At 37.5% G+C, this 16,931-nt stretch overlaps 1 protein-coding gene across 1 annotated transcript; it reads right to left on the minus strand.

The window, feature by feature from the left end:
* Positions 1-7,629: 7,629 nt before the first annotated feature.
* On the minus strand, positions 7,630-12,429 carry LOC125245127 (T-cell-specific guanine nucleotide triphosphate-binding protein 2-like). The gene is made up of 4 exons (XM_048155602.1): positions 10,349-12,429; positions 10,114-10,253; positions 9,647-9,697; positions 7,630-9,423 (listed from the first exon to the last, which is right to left on the minus strand). The coding sequence occupies exon 4, from the start codon at positions 9,413-9,415 to the stop codon at positions 8,252-8,254; it is 1,164 nt and encodes a 387-aa protein (XP_048011559.1). The 5' UTR covers positions 9,416-9,423; positions 9,647-9,697; positions 10,114-10,253; positions 10,349-12,429; the 3' UTR covers positions 7,630-8,251.
* Positions 12,430-16,931: the final 4,502 nt, after the last annotated feature.

The following is a 16,931-nucleotide window of genomic DNA, read 5'->3' on the forward strand; positions in this document are numbered from 1 at the left end:
AACCAGAGTACAGATGGGATGGTTGGTCCCCACCATAACTCTACTAAGGACCAAGCTCCAGGACCTTCACGTCACCTCCAAGTTCTGTGAACCTTTGATTGCTGCACTTCTTTCAGGTCTTGAAAAACGCTTTGGCGAGATGCTTGCAGATCCAGAGCTGATAGCCGCAGCAATTCTAGTTCCCAAATTTAAGACCTGCTGGACTAGTGACGAAAATATCCTCAAACTTGGTAAGTGTCTCACTTCTTAACTTCCCGTTAATACGTGTAATTTCTATGGAGACAGTGAAATGAGTTTGAAATGAACACACACACACACACACACATATACACATATATACACACACACATATATATACACACACACACACCTACACACACACACATATACACACACACACACACACACACACATATATACACACACACACATATACACACATACAAACATACACCAATTACAATACTGTCCTGATTTTTGTTTTTTATTCCACAGGCCTTGACTATATCAAAAGCCACTTGGACTGTCAGGCTGAGAATCACATCAGCGAAGGCTCCCAATCATCTGAGGAAGAAGACTTCTTTTCCTCCTTGAAGAAGACTGGCCCTCTTGAAACGACCCAGCAGTTGGATGCCTACCTGGGGTGCCCAGGAGACACAGTAGAGGTACTGAAGTCCTTCCCAGCTGTGTGCCAGCTATCACTTAAGCTTAATACCGCACTCCCTGCCTCAGCAGCCTGTGAAAGACTGTTTAGTGTTGCAGGGTTGATCTTCAGGCCAAGAAGAGCATGTATTGGCTCAAAGAACTTTGAGAACCAGCTGCTTTTGCGGCTGAACAAAGCCTATTGGTAACTCTTTGTTGCATGTTCTGTGCTTAACTGATGTAGATTCTGATGTAGATTGCCCTGTTGTTGTATATACAGGACTGTTGGTTACATCTTCTAGTTAAATGTGACATTGTTGCTATAGAATTGAGCATAGTACATACCAGGAAGGTATCAGGTTTGAGTTATTTTTTGATTTTGATTTTTTTGATTAATCGCTTGGATTAATCATTCATTTTGAAAGCACTAATGTTTGTTGTATATAGACAATCATACAAGGGTAATTGTTACTAAGCCTGCCCTGGGTATACCAATTTTGTCTGTTGCCCTCTCAGATTCCTGCAGCTGAGCTTGGATGTACATTTACATTCAATAAAGGTTACTGATGACATGCCTCTGAAGTTTGACTTTTTGCACCATTACAAGACTTGTAGGCAACTAGTCATCATATCTTCTGCTCCATGAAACACGTTAATGCTTAGTAGTACACATATATGGTTTTTTAATGTATTTGTACTAAAATGCGTTCATTTTCAATGGGCATATATGCGGCTGAAACAGGTAGCCTAGTGCATCCCAAATTTTTCAACATTAACATTTTAATATAACAGTATAATCATTATGGCCTTTAAAAAAAATTTGAGGAGGTGGAGTGCACAGTATGCCCCTGTGGCGCTGCCTAAGCTTTTGTCCTTAATGCCATTTTTTTCCCTTGCATTACTTTTACTTTTATACTTTAAGTAGTTTTGAAACCAGTACTTTTATACTTTTACTTGAGTAAAAAGCTTGAGTTGATACTTCAACTTCTACAGAAGTATTTTTAAACCCTAGTATCTATACTTCTACCTGAGTAATGAAGGTGAATACTTTTGACACCAGTGCTAGGATATAGGTATCTCCAGATATCAATCATCCCTAATTCCACACAGTTGTTCTTCAAGGCCTTACTCATTATAGAAAGGGGTTTATGCAAGAAGGGATTTGTATCTAGTGGGATAACACACAATTGAAGTCACTTCCCATAAGCAGCCGCCCTTGAGACTTTTCATTGATCAAACTGAAAATTTTATTCATAAACTTGGTATTTGTCTCATTGGGTGCATGTATGTTAAACAATGATATCATAACCCCAGACAAAGTGCCATTAATTAGAATAAATCGCCCCTCGTTGTCTGCATATTTTGAACATACACTGAATTGTACTGATTTATGAAAGAGTATTGCCACCCCCCTCCGACGTCCTAATGAGTGCGAGGAAAAAAATACCTGTGAGACCCATGATCTAGACAGTTTCTTATGTTCATTATCTGAGAGATGTGTCTCCTGTAGAAAAACAATTTGACTATTCATTTGTTTAAGCTGGTTAAAAAAATTCTTTCTTTTTTTAGGGCTATGCAAACCCTTGACATTATAACTCACTATCTTAACCGTAGTCTTTAGCATGAAAAAAACTGACGTGTCTTTGGGTTGCCAATAGTCAAGTAATTCAAAAGGAAATAAAACATCCCATCCGCTGATACATAGAACACTTCGAACAACAATGAACAAATCCTAACTATATGCAAAACAAATTTTTCCTCCTTATGGACTTCCAGACTTCCACAAAAAGAATCCACACTGTGGGTTCTCTCTGCCACAAACAGTTTTTCTCCCATAAAGAAAAGCAAGCACATTGACAGTGCTGTAGGCAGAGTTTGAAGGTGAGTCCAGACCCTAATCTTTCTCCCAGACCAGGTAACAGTGACCAATGAAGGCAGACTCATTCATGCTTAGTATATATAAGTCAGCCCTTAGGATAATTTAAAAAAAAAAAAAAAAAAAAGGGAAAAAAAGAAAAGGGCTTCATTTTCTAACTGCTGAAACACTTATTTATAAAACACAAAAAACTTTCAACTTCTATATATCAGCACATTGAACAAAACTTACATCCGTGTCTCTATATTCCTTGCGTCTGCGCTGAATATCTAAGGAGTAGTCATTGTCCAGAGAGATAATGTTCCCCTTCGTACTTTAGACCTTTACCAAACTGTGCTTCTTCTTTTCTTTTAAACTGTTAGCATTCTTATCAATCACTTAAACATTCAATAAGTATTTTTCCAATAAATGTTTTGCAGTTGTTTTTTTTTCTTTTTATTAAACTTATTATTATGTTGCATGTTCTAATGAAGCAGGATATTGATTGATCGATCTCTTCTCGATGAACTGCTGACGAACTTATAAAGCCGCAAGATGCGTTATATAACAGTAGATGGCAGTAATGCACGATTTTAGTTCGTGATCTGCAGACGCTGTGCTGCTTCATGAATGAGCTCGTCAGAACCATAGACATTATGTCTATGGTCAGAACGCAACACAAAACGGAATGTAGCTTGTAGCTTTTGGTCGCGCTACACCGATACTTACTGGAAAATGTAGTTAACTACTGGAAAAGCTACACTGTTTTAAAAGTAGCTGAACTACATACAAGCTACTAAAAAATTTAGTTAAACTAGTAGCGCCGCTACATGTAGTTAACTACTCCCCAACACTGCCAATTTGTTATTGGCTGAAACGGTGTCATCCAGCAAGCTGTTTCAATTTGCAGCCAGTTTCTATGTAGGTAGCGGGCTATTTGAATAAGACTGCTGGTGGACTAGCATAGACCCCACCCTGAGCAAGCTGTACACGGTCCGCCATGTTCTCCAGGCCGGAGCAGCTGTAGCAACAATGTCTCGTAAGCAACTCGGGTGTTTTGTTGTTCAATATAAGAGTGAGATCCACAGTGAGCAGGAAATAGTAAGTGCTCCTCAGAGTTAATGATGACCATGACATTGCCTGATTTATTCAGAATTATAAAGAATAGAGAAAAAAAACTATCCTGAAGGAGTTGACGCAAAGTGAAAACTTTGATAGGCATTTTAAGGAAAATATAATTTAAGACTTACTTTTTGTATTGGTTTATATATTATAGATCTCTGCCTTTCAATTTAAATGTATATTTTTGTTCATTTGTTGCATTTTTAAACACTTTGTTTGGCAATTTTACATTGTGACCTCATATTGAGGACAGGTTAAATTATTTTTTCCAAGTATAGAGCATGTATTTAAAATAATACTAACAAAATTATTTTAAAATAAAAGCAATGAATGTCCCAACTATCCAGATTTCCTTTAGATGTAACTTTACGTATTTTCATTTTGATGAATTTATTTTTAACATAAAGAGGGCTTTAGTGTGTAGGACATGTTTTGTCCCTTATCCCAAGAATCAATGAGCTCTAAATGTGTGTTGTGCAATTAAATGAAAGATAAAATTTGATAGAGCAATAGAATGAACAGTGAAAGTAACAGAAGCTCATACAATACATATTAGCAGGCTTAATTAAGCATTAAAATAACTAAAGGAAACATTTGCTGAACAAATTATTTAGTATTATTTATGACTTATTTAGTGATGGCCGATTTCAAAACACTGCTTCATCAAAGATTCGGAGCACAAATGAATCAGTGAGTCGAATCATGATTCAGATCGCGTGTCAAACTGCCAACGGCTGAAATCACGTGACTTTGGCGCTCCGAACAGCAGATTCGACACACTGATTCATCTGTCCTCCGATGCTTCCTGAAGCAGTGTTTTGAAATCGGCCATCACTAAATAAGTTGTTATTTTGTTTTTTTGGCACTCCAAAAATATTCTCGTCGCTTTATAATATTAATATTGAACCACTGTACTCACATGAACCGATTTGAATAGGTTTTTAGTACCTTTATGGATCTTGAGAGAGGAAGTATCCATTGTGTTGTAAGCTGACAATGATTGGTTGTCAATATCATGTCGCTGCTTAAAATTCGCAAACATTAATTTATTGCACATTTATTGCAAAGTCTGAATTAATCAGAAGTCCGAATGTGCGAATATAAAACCAACGTCTTACCCAAGTCCTAAGGAGGCCTCACGGAGCTATCGGATATCAACTAAAATATCTTAATTTGTGTTCCGAAGATGAACAAAGGCCATGAGGGTGAGTAATAAATGACAGAATTTTCATTTTGGGTGAACTAACCCTTTAAGCTTTAAAGCATGTATCGAGTATGGAGCATAATTTCCCATGAAACTCAGTGCCGGAGCGCATATTGTTTTCAGAGAAACATGAGATCAACAAAAAACGAAGCCTCACTTTCTTTCCAGTCACGTGAATGCTTCACTTTGTGTTGTAATGTTTGAACCCAGATCAGTACTCTACGGGTTTATGGAAGTTCAAGTCTGTTTACTAAGATTTTTTATATGTAGGCCTATAAGCCTATAGCCTACATAATCATATATTCTGCTATATAAATTGTACAAAAACCATAAAATAATTAGAGCATCATTTACTTGCATCAAACAACGCTGTTGGTATTAGTACTATTATAATTGTTACATTTGATTTATTGCCACACTTTAATATGTGAGTTATATAATCAGAAAACTAAACACATTTAGCGTTGTCAGGCTTTTGTTTGTGCTTAATGGATAAAACAACAGAGCTGTGCTTTCCGGTTTACGGCTACTTTAAATTTGACCCGCCACAGGATGCAGGGATGCAAACACATCAGGGGTGAAAAAAAAAAATATTATAGCTATATTTAATATTCATATTGACTTACGCGTTGAGTATGTGCGCTAAAGATGCGCAGATTACATAAACTTCGCCAGCATATTGACTGAACATAATTTGTGAAACACAACCTGTCAAATTGCCTAGCGTATTAATTTGACATTGTTTTACCTGCATTTTACAGGTCTTCATTTCAAACCCTGACATTATGAAATTGCACAGAACATCTTGTGTGTGTAAAAGCAAACTGTTTCATTACGTTATGACAATATAGTTAAACTAAAGTTGTATTTGTTGGCAAAATAGCAATGTCATTAGCGTTATACAAATTGTATTTGGAATATGTAGTGGAAATTTTAGAGTGTGCGTGACTCCTCTGAAAAACATGTCCTAGGTTGAGTTATGTATCCTGACATATAGAACCCCTGTGGATGACATATTGATATGGTTTAACACAAGAGGTATTCTTTGAATGGTTTAAATAAAACAGGCCATAAGCCTTTGGGGTCATCACAATGTTCGCTAGAGGTAAAATAAACCATAAGGAAAACATACAGTAAGTCACATGGATAGTGGGACAGAGTATCTCTTGTGGGAAGAATGTGTGTAATACTAAAGTGTGACCTTGTAACAGGGGTCTAAGTACACCAGAGAAAGAGCTGTTATCTATCTCTTCACTCTGCCTGCTTTCTGAAGCTCGTATGACTGAACTGATCTTTCTTGCAAGAAATAAAATTTTAAAAAGTTTGTTTCTTACACGGTGAGTTGTGTGAGTTGATTAGTTTTGCCACAACAAATAATAAAAAGTATGTTAGATTAAGTGGAAATAATGAAACAGTGGAATCACAACAAGTCAGCTTGTCAGGCTTATTTACAGTCCCAAGCTTTACACATCGATACTTATCCCAGGAGCGTTGAACGTGGTGTGAAGCCAGGATGTTGGAGTTTTTTTTTGACAACCGAGAAGGCGTGATTCTCATGATTTCATTCACCGTGACCCTGTCCAAAGACTGTCCTCTCAGACCTCTTTGATGGTATGGCCATAGTCTGTGATGAGTGCCCACTGGTGGACAACCAGCGCACTTCAGCTGGTGACTGTGACAATTATGATGCTTAAAGGTCCCGTTTTTCGTGTTTTTTTTGTAGCTTTGATTGTGTTTATAGTGTGCAATATAACATGTGTTCATGTTTCGCTTGTAAAAAAACCACAGTATTTTTCACATAATTTACTTATCTGTATACCGCTGTTTCCACTGTCATAAAAACGGGCTGATGACTTCCTTGTTCTATGAAGTCCCTCCTTCAGAAATACGTAACGAGTTCTGATTGTGCCAGCGGTTCCTGTGTTGTGATTCGACAGCAGTTTAGCGCTCCTTGCCCGGAAAGGTCACGCCTCTTACCATAACGTGGAGATGCACGCGCTCAGTGTTATTGTAAACATGTCTTTAATTTTACCCTATCGATTTGAGCCGGAATCAGACCCGGTGATTGGACTGCGGGATGAAAATAACAGCGTTTCGACGACATGGCGACAAACACACTCTACAAACGCAACTCTTGTGTATTCCTGTGGGCGGAGGTTAGTCAAAAAACTGTTTTAGTGACGTCATTAAAGAAGGAAGTAGAGGGATGTAGTCCAAACTGGCCGTTCGATGTAGGCGACTTCTGTTAAATAAAATATCTCGCTTGGCATTGAACTTTGAGCTTTAAAATTTGACAGATTTTATTTATACTCTAACAACAACATTACACACTAACTAAAGTTTGAAACATGGGATCACGAAGAACAGGACCTTTAAAGATATGTTTGAGGGGTCCTCCCTTCTGTCTTTTGAACAGTTGTCAGCAAAATTTAATCTGTCAAGACTTAATTCAGGTATTTGCAGCTAAGGGACTTTATTGGCAAAAAAAAATTTGAAATTGATAAAATATTGTTAAAAACAAAAACTCTAATTTTTATGTTATATCTGAGTTTGACCTTCCCAGGAGAGACAGAAAATCTTTGACAGATATGGGAAAATGATTTTGCAGTAAATATCTCCAGCGAGGATTGGGATTCAGTCTGGGATCATGCTAAGAGAATATCATTGTGTAATAGAGTATATGTTATTCAATTCAAAATAATATGTTGGCTACATATCAGTCCTTATATCAGAAAAATATTTGCTGCTCAAAATGCAAAATATCGGTTGGTAATTATATTCCTTAGATCTGGTCTGTCACAGAATTCAGTTGTTTTGGAAGAAAATTGCTGACCACATTGGCAATATTCTGGGTATGAATATAGATGTTGATCCTTGTTTATTTATTCTAGGTCTGCCGGCTGGTTGTATTTTGAATATGTAATCATAAGTATGTCGTTCAGTATGTTAACTTTTAGGGCAAGAAAGGACATTTTGATGTTCTGGATAAATGAGAAAACTCCTTTAATCAAGAAATGGCATAACCTTGAGAAATAACTCATCCCAGTGGAATTCTTGACATAAATATTACTTTATTCTACAGACGTATTTCATCGGATATGGACACCCTGTTTTTTCTGTTGGAACTTCATTAACAAAAATATTGATAAAAATATTTAATAAAAAACAACAATGGAAAAATTAAAGTGTTATCAAATAATTAAAGTGGTAATTTATTCCTGTATACAAATTACATATTATTCTTTTAAAACTAATAAAACAGTGGCAATCTCTATTCAGCATACAATCTAACAAACAACATCCCATGATTTAGTCCACAATGGCAGAAATTGCATTCAACCTCTATAAGAAATAAATTAAGTAAACATAAGTAATCTAAGACCCCATACATTCTTAAGAGTACAACACGTGTTTAGGCCAGCTAGGTGTTAATACACTGTGTCCAGCCCAGCTACTTTTCTGATCTCTCGAGCAGTATTTGCCAGTTCATTTAATCCTTCTGTCAAGAAGTATTGAGTAGAACCAAAGGTCAGTCCTGCAGAAACAGCACTGCCCACCCCTGGAATGAGACTCAACAAATCTGCAATGGTAGAAATCGTTACAGCCGCAGCACAAGCCTGTATTGTGGTCACTGCTTTGTTTTGGATGGCATTAGCAAACTTTGATTTGGCCCGATATTCCAGCAAGGGCATGTTCACTTTTTCTGAAAGCCTTTTCAGTGATCTGTCATCCAAACCAAATGCATAATAGCACCTTAAAAGGAAAAAAATTGCAATGGCTGCCTCACCAGCTACTGATGTGCCAGGCGCAGGGACCGCTGCTATACCAGCAGTAGCAAGAGATGCAGCCCAGATCAGTTTTTTAAAAAACTTGATCTTCTTCTCAAGAGCTGCAGCAGAGCACACTGGCCACGCTTGAAGAAGAGCAGACTGCTTATGGAACGGAAGATCATCTATGAGTGTGTTTTGAAGCTTTTCAAAATCATATTTCTCCAAATCAACAGACGATATCAAGAAAACTTCAGAGTTTCCCAGTTCATTCAATTTTATCAGACAGTACTTTCTTATTGTGTCAAGAACTCTCTGCTCATTAAATCCTGCTTTCATTTGCTCTGAATAGATGTCATTGTCAATCTTGGAACGAACAAAGTAAAAATGTTTCTTCTGCTTTCTTATTTCTTTAGCCAGCATGATATCATTCTCCGTGAACCTCTCTGAGTTCAGGATAATGAAAAAATCATAGGTTTTAAATTTAACATCTTTAAGGTATTTATTTGCTTTGAAATTCGGACTTCCTATTCCAGGCAGGTCCCAGATTTTCACATTTGGCATTGTAGGATGCTCATACATGGTGCGCTCCATTGTAGTTTCTGTGACACCAGTAGGTGCTGCTCCATCATCATCGTCACGTAGGCCTAGGATACGATTTACAAAGGTGGATTTCCCAGATCCTGTCCTTCCAGTCACAGCGATGTCCAGTGGGACATTAAAAAACTGGTTAATTGTTTCTTTCGCTTTTGCTTTAGCCCTTTTCAGGGTGGACTCGCCTGATGCTTTTATTGCCTCAACAACAGCACGGTCTTCAGTTGCCATGTTTTAAACTGCAAAAATTATAGAAATACCTTAAACATTAACAGTATATTATATTTATCACAGTAATCAACAGTTTGCTCTTTGTTTAACATATGGAGTCAACAGAAAGGCCTAGAAGCATTGTTGCATTTAAAGGCAGATAGTGTTTTGCCTAAAGGGCCACATAACTTTATTACAATTAAAGTGATCAAACAGACATAGCATTTGATTGTCACAGTGTTTTATACTGACCTTTTGTTTGGAGAGCTTTCAATGTTTTCTTTCCTCGTATGTTCCTCTGCCCTGTCAGTGGACATAAAATCACACTTCATAAATTAGACAACATTGATAACTGGGGTCAGTTTACTTCAACAGCATTAAACTGCTGAATAACATAAAGTTAAGGGAGACGGGTGGATTAATGTTGTAGTATACTCAAAACACATTGCAGAACCAGCTTGGGGTCCTGATCCCCCTGTCAGGGTTTAGTTTACATTTTTTGTGTGTGTGTAATCAGAAACTTTATCCATTCTGTAGTGCTTTAAATTATAACTGTAATGTGGTGTCAAATACTGGCTACATAAAGAAATGTTGAAAGTGACAAATCATACAATTATTACAAGTACTTGGTTGATACTCTTGACAAGGGGCATAATACTTATTGAAATAATGTTGTTCAATAATGTAAAAAAAAATTTTCAATAAAGAATTATAATTACCTTAAATTCTTGGTTTCAGCAGTTGTGAGACACCTGTATGATGACGTTTTGTGTTTCTCTTTAGTTACAAGTGAGGCTTGAGAAAACAGTTTACAAGGAGATATAGAGTCTGACAATCCTTTTAATTGAGCTATGAGCTGCTGTAAAAGTAATAAAAGACAACATAAGAATGAAAAAATATTAAAAATATATCTAAAAATTATTGGTCATGTAGTGTGGTGCATTTTGAACATACCTTTTTCAAGACGTATATATGATTTCCATAAACCCGTGTTCTGTAACAATGAAAATGTAATAATGCCTTCTTTAGTTCCTGCTGCTGATTTTTACCATGCGGGAACAACTCAGCTGTAGTCTGGAGATCTATAAAAAGGGAACAGGGCGGGCCGTCCACCAACGGTTAGGGCTTGGCAAAGCTTTATCTGTTGTAGGACTTTCCAGGGGCTTTAACTGCTCAATGAACTGACCTACTTCCTTGTCTTGTAACAAGTATTATTACCAGAATCGATGAGATATATCCAGCTGCAGCCCCACAGTGCCCACACACGTTTCAGGACACACAAACTAGGAGGCCAGAAGTGAAGACAAGAGCGTGTTTTGCGTCACCTACAGTTTTATAAACAAATTTTTCTTTTGTTTGATGTAAAATACAAGCAATTTGATGGATATATCTTGGATTTGATAGGACTTATATACAGTACAATATTTAATAACAATACCTTAATTACTAAAAATGCTTGATTGACTGATGTAAATATGTACTTTCAGTTCATATTCAATTCATTTCACATTTATTTGTATAGCACTTTTCACAATACATCATATCAAATATGAATGTATCTTAATGCAAAAATATATGCCATTTTACAAAGATAAGGTGTTTTGGTGGAATCATTCACATATATATATTTATATTTCTCAAGTGGATTATATTTATATGTATATATTTATGTTATTGTAAATGTATAACCATTGTTAACCTTATCAGTTAACCTGACAAGCAAGCATGCAACTGTGGTGTCATGAGCAGTTCATTACTATCATTTACAAAGTCTGAATGTATATATTTGTATCTTTTCTTTTGTTCTTTTTGTACAGTTTTTTGTTTGCCTTTTTCTTACTTTTGCATATATCTTTGTTTATTTTTCTACTGTTTTTGTGTGTGTGTGTGTGTGTGTTTGTGAACCCAGTTTCACCTGACAGCGGGCCTGTGAAAAACCTGTTGTCTCAGCGCTTCAACACTGAATGAGCATGTCCCTAAAAGAATAAACACTTTGTGTCATTCCACAGCCATGATCGTTGATGAGTCTTGTACCCACTACTGGAAGGAAGTAGCCACTGGATCCTTCAAGAAATCCAGACACACTGAACACATGAACTCATCCTGAGAAAATCTGGCTTCTGACATTTTTTCTGCATGAACACAGAGACACAAACACACAACAGCTCAACTACACTTCAGTTCCACTTTCTCTGAACCCAGCTAACAGGGAACGTTCCCATAACTTTCACTAACATTATGTAAAAGTTATGTAAATGTTAGAAAAAATATTCCTGAAATAATGTTTCTGGAACAGTCTTATAATGTTTTCATAGTTAAAACAAATTATCATAATCTTGAGAGGAAACATTCTTAGAACATCATTATTGGAAGCTTCTAATGTGTTATTTGTACTTGACTGATGTTCTCATAATGTTGAGAGAAAACGTTCTTAAGATAACATTCTAAGAACATCCTTTTAATGTTATTATTTGTTGAATGTTTTCATAATATTATTAAAATACGTTCATAAAACGTCCTTATGATGTAATTTGTACTTAATGAATGTTCTTGTAATATAGAGAGAATATGTGAGAACAATGTTCATGGAACATCCCAGAGACTCTAACACAGTTTAGTGTACTACTACAGCAAAAATGTGAATCTTAAAGTCATGTCTGTTATTTTTGTATTCAAATATTTAATGCACTTACTTAATACTCCGGAAAAATGTAAACACTCTGGAAACATGAATGACAAGAATGACGTGCCCAGAAAAATTATTTTCACAATTATAGTCACAAATACGTCATTTCCCGTTTGTTGCTGCCACGCTGTTTGTGTTAGAGCTCCGTCGAGTTGATTCCTAATTGCTTGTTTTTTCTCTTAATATCAAATTTATAACATATCATTCTCTCTTTTACGGCGAGGGAACACATTGCTGACATTATTTTATATAAAAAACACTCAGATTGGGGCCATTGTCTCTTGTCTGCATGCCTTGTTTCATGTTGGGAGCGTGGCGTTCGGATCCCGGCACTCTTGTCTAGTTTGGTTTTGGTTTTGTGTCGGGATTCGGACACTTGCGCTCCCAGTCCTGTCTTTTTTGTGATCGCACGGTTGAGTGTACTTTCACTTGCCGTGCGCTCTTGTCTTGTGTTTTGTGAAGCGCCTGGTCGGTTCTTCAAGTCTGTATCAAGTCCACCTGCCGTGTGCTTTCATGTTGTTTTTTGTCTTGTGTTGTGTAGCACGCAGTCCGTGTTTCACGGGGTTCGTGCTCTCATGTTGTCTTGTTTTGTGTGAACACGTGGCTTATGAGTTCTCAAGCCTCGTTTATACTGCACGCGTGTGCGTTGCATTACGGCTTCGGCAAGGTTTTGTTCCGTCTTCTGAGCGGTGTCAACTCACACCAGAAGCATTTCGGAAGCGAAGCGGCTGGATTCCCGAGACCACGAGATTTGCATTGATTTTTTTCGTGTTTTTAATGGCTAAATTGTTATATTTTGTCCGGTTTTATTGTGTTTATTGCTATGCCATACTTTATTTTGCTGTAGCCATACAGATGAAGTTAATACACTTAAAATTCCAGTTATGGACAACAAAAACAAAGAAATTTCAAGTTTTTCAACTTCGAATCTCTTGTTGTCAGTTTCTGGCATCGTAGTGATGCGAAATATGACCAGGAGTTTACTCAGGGTGATTATTTTGACTTTATTTTGTATTTGAGCTGCGCGTCTTTGACGCGGCGTCCGTCAAAAATAGGCGAGGCGCCTATCTTTAGCGAAGCGGCGCGGCGAGCCGCTTCTGGGACGCTTCTGAAACGCACGCGGCGCGGCTGGTGTAAACACGAGCATTGACTAGAGTGGCCGCGTATCAGCTCCGGTGGCCGCGTCGCAGCCGTAACGCGCCGCACACGCGTGCAGTGTAAACGAGGCTTCATAGTTGCGTGTTCATGTCTCATTTTGTGTGAGCACATGACTTGTCATGTGTTTCTTTGTGCCATGTGCTCTCATGTCTATTGTCTTGACCCCGCCCACCTTGTTACCTCATTATTGGTTGATTTGCCCCACCTGTCCTCCCTCGTTACCTGCCTTGTTTGCTCTCCTATTTATTCTCCTTGTGTTTGCAGTCCTGTGCTGGATTGTTGTCATTCTATGTTACCTTGTGTGTTGCAGTTGAGTCAAAGTCAAGTTTAATTCAAGTCTGTTTTCCCCCTTGGGGTAGTTTTTGTTGTGTTTTGTTTTATTTTTTGTTATTAATAAAAGAGCTCTTCAATCTGCATCATTGAGTCCTCGCTCCTTCCACCACCCAATAACCTGACAAGTACAGTCTATAGAAACTGTGTCTATTCCCTGAATAGTGAGGTTTAACAATAAAAATAAAGGATCTAGAAAAAATCTGATCGTAATCAAACCAGAAATTCGCAAAATTACTGAACAAAAACAATTTCTAAAGCTAGGGCTACTAAACATTAGATCGCTGACACCTAAGGCGGTTATTATAAATGAAATGATCTTCTTGACCTGGAAGTGAAGACATCAGCGTTGTGTTTACAATTACATGTGTGGAGGTGAGCGTCTGTAAGCGGCTTCTTATTTCATTTTAGTGATGTAAAGATAGGCGTTTTTATTATTTTATCTGTAGCTGCTGCTACTATAGTGAGATGATTTCTTAGGCCTAGCACAGACGAATGATATAATCATCATTATCATCAATCATCGTCGTTATCTGGATACTCGCGGTAAGTCAGGTATTTTTTACGTTTACAAAATCAATATAAGTAACATTACTTGCTTTAGAGCTCATTTAGAGCCCACTTTATACAGCAGTGTTGTCTTGATTTAACCCAATCATTACAGGATCTGGTTATGTAACGTTACTGTACATACAGCCTTGGATTAGATTATATTTAAAGGGGAAAAGGTAGTCTTTAATAATAATACATATAAAGTACTGTGCAAAAGTCTTAAGGACACCATTAGATGTTGTTTTAGCAATGGTATAGTGACCATATAATTTTTTTCAGACTTCTTATTAGAATATGACCAGGAAATACTTTAAATTTGTAAGCATTATTAAAAAACAGAAAAAAAGACTTCTACAGGCTAAAGTGGCAAGTATTTAGTGACCTCTCCTTACACTTGAGTAATAGCGAGAACCTGGCTCTCTCAAACCTAAATGGAATGGAAAATAACTGGAAGGCCAAGAAAACTTTCAAAATCTGATCAGAAGTTTCTCCTTTGAAAAAACTGGAAGTCTAGGAGGTCATGTTAAATACTGATTTTTGCTTATTTTTGTGTGCATATTTCCTGTATTTTCTGTTTGCATTGTAATAAAGACCAAAAAATAAACATGGGTGGTCATTAAAACATTGCTAAAACAACAAAACTAAGACTTTTGCACAGTACTGTAGGGCCAAATGCAAAACCTAATACATGAAAGTAATTATGGCTGAAATTATATATAATTTGTTTGAAATAAAAATTTTAAGTCTGCATAATTTGTTATGTGGGAATTCAAAGCAGTTTGTATTGTAAGATTATATAATACATCTGATTTCTTATTTTCCAGGGAGTGGAGCAACTTTTCCATTAACAAAATTGTGATGCTGACCCAGAGGAGGGAGTGGTAGCCCCAGAGATCCACTGTCCCCATCAGACAAGAATCTTATTTTGTTCAGACACATCACCTCTTGACTGACTGGGATCTTGATCTTCAGACACTTGATATTATGCAAATATTTTAATTTTTTTGGAGCTCTACATTAAAACAAGACACAGTTCACAAACACACAAGAGGTTGTACTTTATTATTACACGCACAAAAAGACACACATGTTTTATTATAATAAAACCATGGGTCATTTTTGTAAGGGTTGTTTTTAAAGGTTTGCTTGTGTAACGGAGGCCAGCTAGTAGTTGCTGTGCGAGTAAACCTCACTCCTCTGATCTCAAGAGATGCTCTAGCGACTGACGCTAGAGGTTGCAGCCTTTAGCCTCCTCGTTAGAGCGTCCGACTCCCACACCGGAGACCCGGGTTCGAGGCCCGCGCAGAGCGGGGCGAGTAGGACCTGGGTCAGGCGTTACATTGGTGCCGTGACCAGGATGGGAGTGAGGTTTAGGGGGGTGAGTGTAACGGAGGCCAGCTAGTAGTTGCTGTGCGAGTAAACCTCACTCCTCTGATCTCAAGAGATGCTCTAGCGACTGACGCTAGAGGTTGCAGCCTTTAGCCTCCTCGTTAGAGCGTCCGACTCCCACACCGGAGACCCGGGTTCGAGGCCCGCGCAGAGCGGGGCGAGTAGGACCTGGGTCAGGGGTTACACTTGGATTATGTTAGGTATTTATGCTTTTATTATTGCCTTATACAAAAATATATATCATCTGACAATCTGTGGTATTAATATTCATTATATATTATGTACAGTGCCATACTGTCACGGAGTCAGTTCCCACCACCAACACTCAACACACATCGTCACCGGATCTCCATGCTCCGTCCACTCGTTCACAATCACCAGAGTACTGATCAACGGCACCTGCACCTCATATGTTTTGAGGCATGGAACGTGGTTTGAGCTGGTTTATACTGGTCCTTACCTGGTCATGAACTGGTTTAAGTTGGTCAAGTGCTGGTCCTAAGCTAGTCTTGACCAGTTTAAACCAGATCATGAGCAGCTAAGGACCAGCTCAACCATGTTGAGTCTATTATCATTGGTATATTTAACTATATCATAATAATATATTTATTTTAAAATTTCTTCAAAGTTAAAGCACACTTTTATTTTGGTGGTTTGTTGTTAAGTTTTTCCCAAATGAAACAGTGAAAAACAGCCTCAGAGCAGTTCTGGAGATAAAAGTTAATGTGTTCATGTCCTCATATATTGAGAAGACAGATGTTGAAAACACTGTAAGCATAACTTTTGTTTAAGTTTGTGTAGTAGAGGAAATACGCCATTTATTCACACCGAGACATGCAAAACATGCAGACTTATAAGTGACGTGCTTTGACTAGCTGTTAATTTCTGCAGTGAAAGCCTTGAAATCTCTGCTGTTGGTGAAACTCGCGTAATAGTTTGTGGTGACATCAAACGTGCCCCCATACTGTCTCTCCTCCATCCTTAGGTTGCCAGGAATTTATTTAAAGCATACTACACATTAGTAAAAGGATACATTTTCATTTCCTTTGTCTACAGATAAACTTTTCGGCAGCCGCAGTACATTGCAGAAGTAGCCCAAAAAAACTGCAACCCGCAGCACAGTAATTTTTCCCACGACTGCATTTTCAAAATAGCCCAATTGGCAACTATGAGTGGCGCTGGTGCCACTAAGTTCTACTGAAGGTGGCGCCAACACCTAATTTGTTTTTTTTGTTTTTATTAAAGGGTATGTGTAATTCATGGGTAATATGGGTAATTTAATCATATTTACTATTGTTTTGCATTAATACGGTTACTGTTAACTACAGTTACTAATAATATTACATGTTTATTAATTAGAATTTTGACAGTAAATCACTGAGCTTGAATTGAGATGCAGATAAAATTAACCTATTAGCAGTA

The sequence above is a fragment of the Megalobrama amblycephala genome, linkage group LG14, assembly GCF_018812025.1.
Source record: "Megalobrama amblycephala isolate DHTTF-2021 linkage group LG14, ASM1881202v1, whole genome shotgun sequence".
Taxonomy (NCBI): Eukaryota; Metazoa; Chordata; class Actinopteri; order Cypriniformes; family Xenocyprididae; genus Megalobrama; species Megalobrama amblycephala.

Coding starts and splice junctions, on each gene's coding strand:
- LOC125245127 (XM_048155602.1), bottom strand. CDS start 9,415: ATGGCAACTGAAGACCGTGCTGTTGTTGAGGCAATAAAAGCATCAGGC.